Below are 15765 nucleotides of genomic sequence, written 5' to 3' on the forward strand. Positions count from 1 at the left end.
GGGGGGGGGGGGGGGGGGGGGGGGGGGGTAGCAAACAATTTAGGATCTAGCCTCACGAAGCCCTTGTTGCTGCTTTATTTTCAAGCCATCCTGGCACAGGGGTGAGAGATATATGGGACCAGAGAAAGAAAAAACAGAGCACAGAAATATCAGAGTTGAAGCAGGCTATGAGCTATCTGCAAGGGTGAATTAAGGCCCTGCTGTGACCCATCATACCTCCCCCATCACCAAATCCTCTTTTATAAGGGCAGTGGCAAGTGAATTTCAGAGGGACAAATCATTTGCACGGACTTCAGGGACAGACAGGAAAAGTTAAGAAAATAGGCCCCAGCTCCCAAAGCTGCCACGGTATCCATACAAGACTGTGGGACCTTGAACTAGCGTCTCAGTCATGGGGTGGTACAAAGTCACTCATCTTGTCAGAAGCGGGAGCTCTGCACCCCCTGAATGTGCGTAAGCAGCTCCTCCTCTCTCTGCCACCCCACCGGCCCTACCAACGCCGCGGAAGTGTTGGGCTTCACGACGGAGACCTCGGCTAACTCACACTCAGCCAGTGGGCTCCTGGCTGCCCTCCAGTGAACCCCTGGGACACAGTCTAAACACTTCCTATTGCAGGAGAGACCCGGTGGGAGACGGGAGTTTCATTGAGTTGCCCAGCCTCCCAGGCTGCAGTCATCCATTCAACCAATGTCTATAGACTCCAATACCGTGCCAGGTAATGTGCGGCACATAATGGGGACAGACCCTGTCCCCAAGTAGCTTATTCCAGTCTATTAGGGGAACAGAGGGAAAGGGAAGTTACATTTACTGAGAGCCTATCGTGTGTCTGGCAGAATGTGAAGCGTCTAACGGGAGCTTTCCATTTGGAGGCTCAGAGGGTTTACATTTCTTGCCCAAGGTCACATGGTCAGGAGGTAGATGCCCAAATTCCTAACCCTGATTCCCAAGCAGGAGGAGATAAGGCAATTCCATTAATAACGATAATACAGAGAAGAAAGATTGGGTCCAAAGACAGCTTTGGATAAAAAAATATGGACCCCAGGAGAAGGCTCAATTGCTTCTGGCCGGGTGTGAGGAACAGTTGAGGATGACATCATGGAAGGGACCTTGGAAGATCTGGGGAGACTGGGGATGGGTTATTCCACGCAGAGGGAAGGGGGTGAACAAAGCCACAGAGCTTGGAAAGCGAGCTGTGCTGGTCCATACACAGAGCACACCAACAAGCACACGAGTCTGGCTAGCGCACTAGACTCAAGGAAACAGTAAGGAGAAAGGGGGCTTACCAGGCTGAGTTACCGAGAGGGCGAGGAAGCTTCAACCGCAGGCTGTACTACCCTCGTGGAAGCGTCCAACGGCACGTAGTCAGAGACCACACAGGGGCTTGCAGCAGGGAGCAAATGAGATGGAAGACCCACACTCTGCTCTGGGGGAGGGTGGCTGGCCTGTGGGCAGACAGCTCACGAAAACCCCCCACTAAACCCTCAACAACCTGCAAAGGTGAAGGGGGAGCAAAAAGATTGGAGGTGCAAGTTATAAAAATAAAAAGAGTGCACGGATACCAGACAGATGCCAAGCGCAGGAGCGCCTGGGCCCAGGACTCGGGGCCAAGGTGGGGCAGGTGGGGGGTGAGGATGGCTCTGAGGGGCCAGGTGTCAGGGAGGGGAGGTCCCACGGGGAGGAGAAATGGAACACAAAGACACAGGGTACAGCGAGACAGACAGTGGCCCGGTGCGGCCCAATCTCTGGATCTGGAAGAGGGAAGATTGGGAAGTGAGTAGGAGTTAGGGCACTTGACAAAGGGCCATGAAGGCCAGGGAGAGTGACAGCACCCCATGCAGCGCAGAGGCACAGGGGCTCTGCAGTGAGGCGGTGGCGAGCGGAAGCATATACAAAGCTACTGAATGGCACTTCCATGACCAAGGCGATGGAGGCAGCGAGGACAGACTATAAACAGCCAGACTGTCCTCAACAGGAGTACGGTGATGGGAACGCTCCCGAACGACAGCTTCAGAAGTGGGGAAAGGGAGGGAGGTGGAAGCAGAAGCAGCCACTGTATGGTAAGGAGTGTACTACAGATGCCTTCGTCATACATTCTGTTACCTAACTGATGTGAGTTAGCAACACCTGCCCTTTACAGATACAGAAACTGGGGGTTCAGAAGACAAAGCTGCCCGAGGTCACACAGATGGAGATCTGCCCAACCCCAAAGCAGGCTCATTTCACAGACACTTTGAACCACCAACCGCCTGGAGGGCCACTTGCTGGAGGCAAAATGGGAAAGGAAGAGCAGACACTGACCATGGACTAGACGCGAGACAGCAAGACCGAGTAAGACGACAGCCCTCTCTTCTCCCCCAAAACGTGACTCCAAGGTTGAAAGGCAAGGGAATTAGAGGGAAAAGAGCACTGGCCCCAGCAAGGAAGTGCGGTGGCCTCTGCAACTGAACCCAGGCGACGGCTTGGCCTCGAAGCAGCAGCCCTGGACCTGCTGTATCCTTCCCTCCACTGACAACGCCTGGGCACGCTGCATGTCAGTGCTTTCCCCTCTCCACGCCTCACGGGGCAGAGAAGCTTTGCTCAAACACGAGCAAAAATACCAGCAGCCGCCGAGTCGACCCCACTAGAATTGGATAAAATTAACTTGCAAAAGACAGCACGCTGTAACTAGCTTTGTGTTCCAACCTTTCTATATCTATTTAATTAAAGGCTCCTGTATAATTAGTGAACCCAATAGTCAGATTCATTAGACAGCGAGAACCTAATTCCACAACTGTTCTGCTAATGAAACTGCAGTCTACTTTGGAAGGTGGATCACACAGGGCACTGGGTACCAACGAAGCCCCAGGAAGCCCAGGAGAGCAGGACGATGGGCTCATCCAGACGGTCACATGGTCAGGATGGACTTTTTGCTCCAGGAGCCTGGATGGAGCATCCACAGGACGAGGTGGACCAAGGCCCGGCTGGCGGTGGGGATAGCCATGCTCTGGGTGGGGGTGAAAGTGGGCAGGAGGTGGGTGCCCGTGCTCCAACAGGCCAGTCAGGGCATCCTCGCCTACCTGAATGAGCCAGTAAGTGCATTCTCAGTCGCAAACTATCCAGGAACCGCTTTCCGCAGAGCTCACACCCGTACGTCTTCATCCCACTGTGCAGCTTCCTGTAGGGGAAAGGAAAAGACAGGTTGCTGCTGCTCTGGCTGGACAGAAAGCAGGCCCACCCCTACCTGGGGGCTTGGCAGCCATGCCTGTGGCAGGTGAGCAAGAGGAAGGGAGATGGAGAGCAGGGGAGCTGGAGATGGGCGCTGACGGAGACATATCCCTGGATCCATGACAGCCGGAAGCCCCCGTTCCCATGGAAGGCTGCCAAGGAAGCATCTATTCCCGGTCTTGTCCAAGGGCTAGAAGAATAGGGCACTTCCTACTTCATCATCCACTGGCACGTAGACGAAGAAGAAAAATCAGATTCAATTGTGGAGAGAGGAAAGAGGAAGCACCAGGCCAGCTAGACAGACAGAATCCTCACAAAGCAGCACAAGCCACACGTGGAGGCAGAGGTGCCTCTGCTTACTTCACTCGCAGCACGGCCCTCACTGTGCTGCGCTGTGCATTTACCTGGCTCCCCCAAGAGACTGCTGACCCGGGAGGGCTGCCCCGTACCTGCTCTCTCTCACAGCCCAGCTCCCACACAGTGACTGGCACATCGCAGCTTATTAGTGAACTGATGCCTTCGTGGACAAAAGATGCCCCTCTCTCGGGGCATCCAGAGGTTCTCAAAACGGCAGTCACTCTCCAACACACAAAACCTTCCCCAAAGGCCCAGCTGTTAAAGTGTTTTCCCTCTACGTCTGGCCAGAGGATGAGCCCTGGCAGAAAGAAAGGTTTGAAGAAACCAGGTAACATCACTCTATAAAAGAGAGGGTGGCAGTCGTCGGTTTTGGCTTTCCAAAGAACTTCCACGTACGTTATCTCATTTATTCTGTGAGCTGAACCTGGCACCCATGACCACCCCAGGAAGACAGAGGCCCTGGTAACCCCTGGTCACAGGCCCAGCCTGCAACCCTCTTCCGACCCCAACTCCCAGCTTGGGGCCTTTCCCACCAGACCCCGCCACTCAGTCAGGAGCCAGCAACAGAGCTGGTCAGAGGCAGGGAAGCAGGCGGCTAGTGGGGAGGTGCTGGGAGAGTCTGGGTCGCGGGCTGGCCAGGGGGCCATCTGGCCCAGAACTCTGCCTTTCCTCCCACCCACACTCCTGTTCTCAGGCCTGTCCATGCCTCTGCCGGATACAGGATCCACCCCACCCTGTCTCTGCGCCTTGCCTGCCGCCTCCCCAGGGGCCTCAGCCCTGAGGAAGGGGACAGGCAGCGGCAGCCAGAGGCAGGAGCTGAGGGCGATAGGGCCGGCAGGTGGGCACCCTTAGAGCCAACAGCCCACTGCAGTCAGGATGTTGATGTGTTAGGACCACAGTCAAAGGCTGGAGGGCTGCCGGTACTGATATTAGATGAATGCAGGTAGGGAAGGGACGGATTATACACTCAAGCCAGTGGTGCCCGGATCTGCTGTCCAGATCACAGAACTAAACCAAGCCACCCCCTGCCAGCACCTTCCAAATCCCACAAGAACCCAGAGGTGCGTCAATACCCTGTGGGCCCTGGGATGAGTATGGGTGCCAGTCTAGTGGCTTGAAGACAGCATATGGGGTCCACTGTGTGCAGCTTCTGACAGTGATCAGGCCCAGGCCCCTTCACAGAACTCTTTCTCAATCACAGTCATGTTTGCTTGCTTTCCCTTTACCCCTTTGCCAAAGACAACAAATGATTTCTCAATCACAAGTGCACACACACCCTCATCCATGACACTGTCGTGCACCCCACCCCACCCCCATGTTATCTGATCCCTGGCCAAGGCTGATCCATCCCAATTGAGAAATAGTAACGGTACAGAACATTTTCACTGAACATTCTCAACTCTAAACATATTTCACAATGCTGGGCACTGGGACATGTCCTAATAGCATTCTGGGCAAAGCATGGTTTAAAATATGTACCCAGGCATGTTTGTGTGTGTGTGCACGCATGCATGTGCACACACTGTAGCTGAGTATGCCTGTCACTTGCCTGGGCATGACAAAGGTTTGCTTTCCTAAGAGCTGTTCCATGGAGCAGCAAAAGCTCTATTCACAAGTGGTTCCACAGGTGACCCTCGTACACAAGTTCATGGTCAGGTCAGGTGGATGGCAGCATGTGGGTTCCAGTCTTATTTATCTCCATCTTTTTCTTCACTAATGCTTTTTGTTAAAAAAATATTTATTTATTTATTTATTTGGCTGCGCTGGGTCTTCGCTGCAGCACGTGGGACCTTTGTTGCAGCACGCAGGATCTAGTTCCCTGACCAGGGATCAAACCTGGGCCCCCTGCACTGGGAGCACAGAGTCTGAACCACTGGACCCCCAGGGAAGTCCCTTCACTAATGCTTTCTTAGCTTCCAGGGGTGCCCACCTCTGGGGTGGCTGTCAGGAGCAAGACGAGGACAAACACACACTCAGATTTGTTTTCCCTAAGGACACTGGAGTGGCCAGGCTTCAGGTTTCAGCAGTCACCACCAGGATGAGCATCCTCACCCTGGCTCTTGGACTCCCATACCTTCCCCCTGCAGGTTTCAGATCAAGTCTCTCATCTGGGTAACCCTACTGTTGTTTTGTTTTGTTTTGTCTGGTGCAAACGGATTTGCCTGGCAACTGGTGTCAGTGGCTTTCTTGACCAACTGGATTGGCGTGGTGTGTAAGGTGATGCACTCTTGCCCTCTACTACAGAGGGAGCAGGATTCGGGGAAGGATGCCAGGTGAGCAGCCAGAAGACCTGGATTTTTGTCCTAACTTGGCCATTAACTTGCTTTGTGACCTTAGACAAACCATGCTATCACGATCTGTCTGCATTTTTTCACCTGTAAAGTGATGGGTGATATCTAAGGTTCTGGTTTCTCATGGTGTCAAAACTTTATTATTCCAAAGTCTTACCCATGTCCTTTTACCCAGCCTCCAAGGAATTCCTCTGAGGGGCACTATTATCTCTCTGAGCCACGTTCCACTGTGTGATGTCTCATGACACCAGGGCAGTCAGGCTAGGACAGCCCAAGGAAAAAACTGACACCCATTCTCAGATATCTACTCATTTTAAAACCTTCTAATCCAGATGACCTGACTTCCCTCCTTTACTCACCTGTGATCTTTCAGTGAAAGAAACTTCCAGAACTCATGACCAGCCTTTCTTTGGAACCATTCTGCTGCCATGCATCTTGCAGCCTTCAGAGACATGGGTGTCCTCTCCTGCCCAATCCTTGGGGCAAGGAGACTGCCTTGCACCTGACCCAGTAACTCAGTGCCCTGCACGGGTTCCCAGAGGCAAGCATGGCATCCAAGTGATCACACATGTAGTTCGAGGACAAAGGTCCTGCCTCACTGGTGGAGGGACCAGGGCAAAGCACACCAAGTTCAGAAGAGAAAAAGGGAACACCTCACAGGCCTGGAGCTCAGCTGAGCCCATCCCTGTCATTATTGTTCAGACACCAAGGGATGGAGGTGAAGAGGTAGAGACTTCTAATTCAAAGCAAAGGGAAATGGCAGAGAAGAATCTGAGTGCATTCAAGGACCACCAACAGACCTTCTATGGCACGGGCTGCGGAATGGCCAACGTGGAAACAGAATCGCAACTGGTTTCCAGAGTGAAAGCACAAACTGCAGGAACTCAGGGTCTGTCACCCTGGACCCCAACCCTTACCACCTCTGCCGCCACACTATGCCACTGCAAGCGTTCTGATGAAAATGGAAATTCCGTCCGCCTCTTTCTTCCTTACCACACACACTCAATATTTTCCCAGGCCGGCCCTGCCTTTTCACAAGGTCAAACTACTCATGGTCATCTGAGGTCATCAGCCTCCACGATAACACAGGAAAGGAGGACAGCTGGGGACATCTTTGCACCTTTCTACATATGCTACCTTGGTTTTCACACTCTCTTCTCTGAGAAGCAATCGTGTTGAACACTGTTTTGAAAGTAACCCAGTTCTAGATGGCCCAAGCAACTCCATGCTGGACTCAGAGGAACGTCCATTCCCCATAGGCTTCAGGGCCCCACCACCCGCTCTCGGGGAGCAGGCTCAGGTGCTCCCCAGCTACGACCACACCTGGCCCACTGGGTAAACTCATCCTGAAGGTAACAGGTTTTCAATTTTGTCCAAAAAGACAAAGAAAAAATTAACCTCTAATGGGTTTCTAGCTATTGTCTCAAGAGAACTGAATCATTATGGGAAATCAGAGGTAAGCAAATACGAACCTTTTAACAAGTAACTGGAGGGAAGGACACGTTCCTTCTCACTGATCCTCAACCACACAACTCTCACTAGTAAAACCAAGCTAGCAAGCTACACACTCATTCAAACCACTTTCGTGCTGCTGTGAGGCTGAAAGTTCATAAAAACTCATCTGCTTCAGACTGTAACTATATAGTAGCAGAAGCCGTGTTTATCTTTCCTTTTATTTATAGGGCCTAGTTTAGAAGTGACTGCTCTATGCTGCTAAAGAAATTCCTCCATCTCAGGTGGGGTCCGGGCATCCTCCTCTCATCTGAACACTAGTCCAAGCACAAGAGCTTCATGCGCAGCCTCCAACCTCATCCTGTGCCCCCGAAGTCCACACAAGGAAGGCCAACGGCAACCTCATAGCCGCATAAAGCCTGAGCTTCAGACCAACCTCACCCTCGGGATAAGTCTTCGTCTCCACAGCCCGCTAGAAGACAGCAGCAGAAAAAGTGGCAGCAGGGAGAGACTCACGCCAGACTCCATCCTCCCCCACCGTCAGCCTCCAGGGACAGCTGACTACAACAGCTGTTCCCTAAGGGGCGCCCTCCGTACTACACCCTGAAGGAGAAGCTAGGCCTTCCTGTATCCCACACAGCCAAAGACTGAGGGGAGAAGTCTAGAAGGGCCAGCAGCGCTGCTTGTCTGAGAGAGAGGGGTTCAAGGCCCAGCGCCACCAATGTTCTATTTCTTCCCAAGTTCTCTGCCTGGAGACAAATGGCAGTGAGAACAGACCAACAGGTAAGAAAGTCTAGAGAGGGAATTCTGTTCCAATAACCCAAGGGCTGCCCTTCTTTGCTGTGCCCCTGGGGAGACGGAAGTGCCTCTGCCCTATGAGTTTTGCTGAGCACACAACACCAGCACTGAAAACTAGGATCTGTTATGAGGGAAAGTGAGTGGAGGGAACTACCCACTTTTGCACGAGGAAAGACGCAGTGGGGAAGCCATCCTATAAGGAAGGGCCTTTATAAGACCATGTGTTCTTTGTTCTCACCCTGAGTGACTCTATCCCCTGCCCCCACCAACACTCCAGCTCCAGCAGCTCTGAAGGTCCTTCCAACTCAGCCCCTTTACTTGGTCTGAGCTGCCCCACAGGCAGAAGTCACCCCAATGCTTGATCTTTTGCTTTCTGATCCCGTGACAGTCAACTTGACCTAGACAGTGCTTCTAGGGGTACTCAGAACAGACAAGGACATGACAGGAGAGTCTGTGAGTCAGCTCCCAACGATGGTCTAAATGATCCTACTTTCTCAAAAGCCTGTTGCCCTATGGGAATCAGTACTCTCCAAGGCCCTCTACTTACCACGGGAACACAGCCCCGTGCAAACATCTCACCCCGCTCTTGATCAGGACCTGCCCGCTGACCCTGACGTGCTACCGTGTCTCCCTCCCATGTGGGCACTGTATGAGGGGGATCCCTTCACAGGCTCTGACAATGCTCTGTCTTCAAAGCAGTAAAGGACCCTTAAACCCAGTGGTAAGAGAACCTCACCTGGCCTCGCTCACCTCTCCGAGTCGAAACGCAACTGACAGAGGAAAGAGCTTATGTACTCCAGCAACGGGCTCTCTCTTCTTCCCCAGACCATTAAGTTCACAATGTACCTTCAATGTCCACTTACCTTCAATTCAAATAACAAGAGGAAGGCCAAATAGTCAATGCCATTCTGGGCTTGAATTTTAAGAGGAAGAGGCGAATGAAAAGCCATTAGGTTACCAGGGATTTACCCCCAAAAGCAACTTCCAGGGAGACTGCAGGGTGTTTCCATTCATGGTCTAGCCTCCTGTACTTTCTCCACATGCCTTTTTGTGGTGAAGGAATCCTCTGAACAGAGCCTGTTCCACTAGAGGCCTCCACCCTAAGCCAGAGCAGGTCATCCACAGGACATCTGGGATGCTCAGGGAATGTTCCCTACCTTCTAAGGGTGACATGGTACCTTCTCAAGGAGCATCTCTTAATGCCGCCAACGGTGAGTGACATATATCAGTCCCCGTGGGTCAACAATCACACCCAGTACCATTCTCTTTATGTACTTACTTGGAGTATCAAGTTCCTGATTCTAGACTAAGCCCTTTATAAGTTCTTCCAAACTATAAGTTCCTAGAGGACAGGAACCAAGTCTCCATTTCCACCTCTTAATCCCTCAGCACAGATGCATGCAGCCAGAGCAGACCCGTGAGAGGCTACCACTAGTGAAGCAGCCACCAAGCACCCCAAGACAAAGGGATACTTGACACTGAAATCCAGCCCTGAGACTGCCTGGATTCAGAGAGAAGGTCTGGTACCCCCAGGGAGAAAAAGAAAATAATAGTTCTAATATTGACTAGGAAATGGGTCACGTTCATTTTCTCAAGGCATAAATAAGGGAAATTATCCTTTTACCCACTTTTTTTAAATGTTGAGATTAGACAGTCATTTGACAAAGCTGCGAATGCTTAGCTGATATTACCACAAATTATCCTTCTAGCAAATAGAGTTTGTTGCTCTCTGACTAGTCAATATTAATAAACATTACCGAATGCTTTTACAACACAATTTATTTTTTAATACAGCTCTTTATGTATGTCATAAAGTAAATATACCAATAAAAGGCAAGGATTCCAAATAACAGATTAAAAAAGGCAACCAAGAACTAACAGAGTGCCAGTCAACACCTTCTGTGCTGCTGAATGGGGGGCAGGCCTGCACCGAGCGTCCCTCTGCTGGGAATCCAGGCCTGTGGGCCATGGAAGATGGTGGCCATTTGGTTGTTTCAGAGCCTTTTAAAGGGAGGAGAGAGAATACCAAAGGAGTCATGTTTTCTCAAGAATGTAGATGAGAAGTGCAGTATACTGACTGACCGAAACACTAGACTAGTGGTGGGGGGCTCAGTGTTCACCCCAGCTCTGCCAGGAACCATCCAGATGACCTTGGTCAAACCACTTACCCTCTCTAGATTTCACCCTGCAGCTTTGCAACAATGCAAGAATTGAGTTAGATGATTTCCCAGGTCCTTTCCAATCATGTTTATGACACCAAAAGGCTGTGGGGTTGACAGGGGCCTGTGCTAGCCAGACTATACCCTCCTTCGTGAAGGATCCATGCCAGATCCATCCCCTCAGCCTCTGTTATTGAGCCCAGAACACAGGAGGGACTCAGTGCATCTTTGTTGAATGAATGAACAAACAAACATGAAAGGGGATTCAAGGAGAGAAAATGTAAAGGGTGAAAACTCCCCCACTGCCTCTACACACACACACACACACACACACACACACACACACACACACCACCCCCTTCCCCACACACACACCCCAGTACGAGAACAGCTGCCTCTACAGATGGCCAACAGGCACATGGAAAGATGCTCAGCATAACTAATTATTAGAGAAATGCAAATCAAACCTACAGTGAGGTACTACCTGACACTGGTTAGAATGACCATCATTAACAAGTCTACAAATAACAGATGCTGGAGAGGGTGTGGAGAAAAGGGAACCCTCCTACACTGTTAGTGGTAAATTGGTGCAGCCATTATGGAACAATATGCAGGTTCCTCAGAAAACTAAAAATAGAATTACCATATGATCCAGCAATCCCACTCCCTCCTGGGCATATATCCAGAGAAAAGCATAATTTGAAAAGATACATGTACCCCAATGTTTATAGCAGCACTATTCACAATAGCCAAGATATGAAAACAACCTAAATGTCCATCAACTGATGAATGGATAAAGAAGATGTGTGTGTGTGTGTATGTATACACACACATACACACACACACACACACACACATACAATGGTATACTACTCAGACATAAAAAAGAATGAAATAATGCCATTTGCAGCAACATGGATGGACTTAGAGATTATCATACTAAGTGAAGTAAGTCAGAAATAGAAAAACAAATACCACATGATATCACTTATATGTGGAATCTAAAATATGACACAAATGAACTTATCTACAAAACAGAAACACATTTACAGACATAGAGAACAGGCTTGTGGTTGCCAAGGGGGAGGGGGGAGTGGGAGAGGATGGATTAGGAGTTTGGGATTAGCGGATGCAAACTATTATATATGGCATAGATAAACAACAAGGTCCTACTGTATAGCACAGGGAACTATATGCAATAGCCTGTGACACATCATAATGGAAAAGGATATGAAAAAGAATGTATCTATATCTATAACTGAGTCACTTTGCTGTATGGGAGAAATTAACACAACATTGTAAGTCAACTATACTTTGATAAAATAAATTAAAAAAAAAAAAGAACAGTGGTCCCTATTGTCCAAAAGAAGACTTCCTTGGGGTTCTTAGAAAGAAAGCGGTGCATTCTGCCTTGGCCTGGGATGGAGGCCAACCTGGAACTGACTGAAGAGTGGTAGGAGCTGTCCTGAGCCTTGAAAATATGAGGAAGGACAATGGCATTCCGCGGCCATAACCACACCAAGTACAGTGCTTTCAGATAAGGCTGCCCGAGCGTGTTAAAATACAACATCAAAAATGACAAAGGGCCATGCTAATCTCCCCACAGCAACTGCTCAGAGAAGGATCTCCGTGGCTGCCCAGTACCAGGAGGCCTGGGCTTCAGGCTCTTATGTCACCGGCGCTTTGTTTTAAAATACCCAGTTTTCCTAAGTCATTTATTTGAAATATCTCTAACAACAAATTTCACCAAGAACAAAAGTTTTTCATTTGTGCACCAGGCTATAGGATGATCTTATCACACACAATCTCATACTGTCTCTTTCAACAAGGTCTTAGCGTGCTTATCTGCGAAGTTCCTGGTAGCCAAATATGATTGAAATGTTCTATTTATGCTCACTGGATTAAGGAGATGTTGCAAAACTGCACAAAAACCTGGCAGATGTAAGCAAGGTATTACAGCCTGGCCAGTTAAGATCTGAGGGAAAGGGATCAATATACACTTTTGTAGTTTCTTTCTTCTTTTTTTTTTTTTTTTTTTAAGAAACCAGAAACGTTGTGCTTTTAGAAAAGGGAAGGGGAAAAGGAGTAAAATGCCTTAAGATTGATAGCTTCTCAGAGCTTTTTCCAAACCCCAAACAGGGCACCATGATGCATGCTTGATGATGTCAGCCCAAGGGAAACAAAAATAAATCCAAAATATTCTCTCCAGATCCTAAAAGGCCCTATAAGGGAATTGAACTATGGTTATGGAGGAACAGCATTTTTGCTTTCTCTCTCTCTCCCATATGAGGCTTTCAACCAGCACAGATAGCCAATTTCTGGGAAAACCCTTTCAAAAAGCTATAGATTCCTCCTTAATCTTCCTGTTTTGCCTGGGTGTGGGCAGGAAACATCGTCTCCTAGTTATCTAGGCTCATTTTGACATGTTCTCACTTTAGCCAGGCAGCCAAAATGGTACCTTCAAATCCCACAGACCAGCCTTGGATCCTGAGACTACTGAAAATAACTGAGGTTTATTAAGGACCTAAGAAGAAAGCTCCTGTGGAATTAAACCCTTCTGAAAATCTTCTTAATGTATATTGCCTCATTCTTTCTGCTTTAGCACACTGAAAATTGAACTACTTTTCTATGAGGATTCTGAGCTTTAGAGCCATTATTCTGAACATCAGTTATGAACACAAGATAAAGAGGATACACAGATGAACCTGTAAGGACATCCAATCACATTGTGAAAGTCACTGTCATTTTATTAAAGGAAAAAGGCAAAACCCCACCAGATAGCCACTTCTTTGATGGTTCTTTATTTCTTCTAGAAAAATGAAAAAAAAAATCTAGTCAACGAAGGTTTTATAATAATAAGGCTAATGCATTGATATATCACATCTGACTCTGAAAGGGTTTGCTGAGGATCATCTCAACTGCCTCATGTCTGGGGAAGAAGGGAGTACAGTCCCCATTTTGTAGATGAGGCTGAGTGACTTACCTTCCCATGAAGAAGACGGAAGTCTCCAGACTTCTCACCTCCAGATCCACATTCACACTTGCCCACCTGAAAGAACCCCCACCCCACCCATAACATCCCCTCACTGCCTCCCTATAAAGGCACCGGAAAACAACCAGCAAGAAAGGAGACAACTGAGAGCACACCCAGGATTCGCAGGACCCGAATCAGAAAGAAGCAGGAACAGAGGAGCGACTAAGAACACAGGTGAGCCCAATGACGGCACCCAGAGCCCACGGCAGGCTGGGTCTCAAAGGATCTTCATCACCTCCTACCGGGATGACCGCAGGGAAGGAACACAGCCTCACCCCCTACTGCTGTTTAGTATCTGTTAAGCACCTACTGTGTGCCCGGTTCTGGGAAAGTAAGACTACACTTGAGCTGCAGTCCATCTGGGTAGGTCCTACATCAGCATTATTCTCCATCATTATACTCGACTGATTTCCTTTATAGCACATTTCCTTAACACAATTGACAGGTATATATTGGGTTTTTGCTACTATTCTTTATCTCCACTAGACTTTAAGCTACATGAAGGCAGAAGGCATCTGCTGTAGCCTCAGAGTCTGGTACAGTGCCTGGTACAGAGTAGGCATTCAAAACATTTTCTAAAATAACAGCTTTATTGAGATTATCTACATACCATAAAATTCACCTTTTCAGAGTGTACCTTTTGATGGTTTTTAGTGTATTCACAGAGCTGTGCAACCATCACCATTATCTAATTCCAGAACATTTCCATCACCCCAGAAAGAAACCCCCTACCTATTAGCAGTCATTCCCCATTCTCCCATCCCCCAGTCTCTGGCAACCATTCATCTATCTTCTCAATGCATCTGCCTCTTCTGAACATTCATGAAATGGAATCACACAAGAAGACTTTTGTGTCCGGCTTCTTTCACTTATAGCATCATGTTTTCAAGGTTCATCCACTTTGCAGCATGTAACAGTGCTTCCTTCCTTTTTATCCCATTGTACGTATATACATCACATCTAATTTATCCATTCATCAGTCAATGGACTTTTGGTTGCTTCCACCTTTTGAAGCATTATTATGCTTTGGCTATGAACATGTATGTACATGTCCAAGTTATCTGTGGGCATCTGCTTTCAATTCTCCTGAGTATACACCTAGGAGTAGAATTGCTGTGTACCTCTATGTGTAACCTTTGGAGGACCCGCCAGACTCTTTTCCAAGGCAGCTGTACCATTTTACATTCCCATCAACAATGTATGAGGTTTCCGATTTCTCAGTACATTTTTGGGCTAAATGAATAAATGAAGATTCCTTCTGCTCTAAAAGCCTGCCGAGAAGGGGATAAATTTCCAAGGCTCCTGTGGTAAGCTAGCATCTTCATCTGCAGACATGACATGCCCCACTCGTGTTTAACAGAAACCCCAAAGAAGGCTATTTATATTTAGTTCATTCTAGAGAGACAGAATCAGATAAAAAATGAAGACAAGGAAAATAAAACCTCAGACAGCTCAAAGTGGGTTCTACCTTCGCAAATGATTTCAACCCCCACGTCCAGACTCAATAATTTAATAACACACATGCCTTAAACAAATTTAGTTGAAAAAATATGAACAGGATCCCAGCTCAGCTGCAGCTGACTCTGATTTGGTCAGCAGTGAGAGCAGCTTTATTTGACAGCCCTGCTTGTCTACGACGGGAAGTTTGAAAATACACTTAATAATACTTAAAATCAACACACACACACAAAACTATCCCAGGCAAACCCTAGGAGAGGGACCCACGGAGCTGAGAGCCCAGGCGAGCCAAGATCAAGTCTGGCCTCTCTTCCTGCGCCTGTTCGAGGGGGCGGGGTGTCCCAAAGCTGGGGGAAGAAGCTTTGCGAAGAGCTCCTCAAACTTCCTTTTCTCCCCTTTTCTTTCTCTGTAAAAGAAGGCAGCATATTCTTTCTGCACAGACTCCTTGCAAAGAACAAACAAACAAAGGCTGGGACAGAGCAAGGCCCCTTGCAAGCTGCAGGTAATTAAAACGGCCTGTAAATGCCCCAGCAGAAAGCACTTCAAAGAGACAGTAATTCCAGCAGTGGCCAGTCAAGGCTGTGTGGTGTAAAAATTATGAGTTTCCCCAACGGGGAGCTTCGTGTGAAAAGGACAGGGGTTGGTGGCAAAGGGAGGGTGAGCCACACAGAGGAGGCTTACTTACAATGGTGTCCACGTCGGGTGTGCGCAGGACTGCGTGGGGGTGTGTGCGTGTGTGTGTCACACACACGGGCAAGAGAAAGAAAGGCGGATGGTGTGCACGTGTGTGAGAGTACACATTTATCAACGCCGAGATGCTCCAAGCGTGTGGGCATGGAGATAAAAGGAGAAATAAAATAAAAGCAACAAATATGCATCCTCTCCCCCTGCTGGGCCTTGTTTTCACAGGGAGAAGTACCAGGCAGCTTGCTCCTTCCTCCAGCTCCTACCTTGTAAGGCTGGCGAGCCAGGCGTGCAGGAAATGCATAATACCTGGGCCTCTGGACCCAGC

The 15765-nt window shown here is 48.7% G+C and overlaps 1 protein-coding gene across 2 annotated transcripts in view; it reads right to left on the minus strand.

Moving 5' to 3' along the window:
* The window catches only part of ZBTB16 (zinc finger and BTB domain containing 16), a 195146-nt gene that overhangs the window by 96905 nt on the left and 82476 nt on the right, over positions 1–15765 (minus strand). For both annotated transcript variants that reach the window (XM_007452206.1, XM_007452207.1), the window contains exon 3: positions 3057–3154. In XM_007452206.1, the coding sequence (XP_007452268.1) occupies positions 3057–3154 (98 nt within the window). The remainder of the gene's footprint in view (positions 1–3056; positions 3155–15765) is intronic.

This window comes from Lipotes vexillifer, unplaced genomic scaffold (genome assembly GCF_000442215.2).
Source record: "Lipotes vexillifer unplaced genomic scaffold, Lipotes_vexillifer_v1.1 scaffold743, whole genome shotgun sequence".
Classification (NCBI taxonomy): Eukaryota; Metazoa; Chordata; class Mammalia; order Artiodactyla; family Lipotidae; genus Lipotes; species Lipotes vexillifer.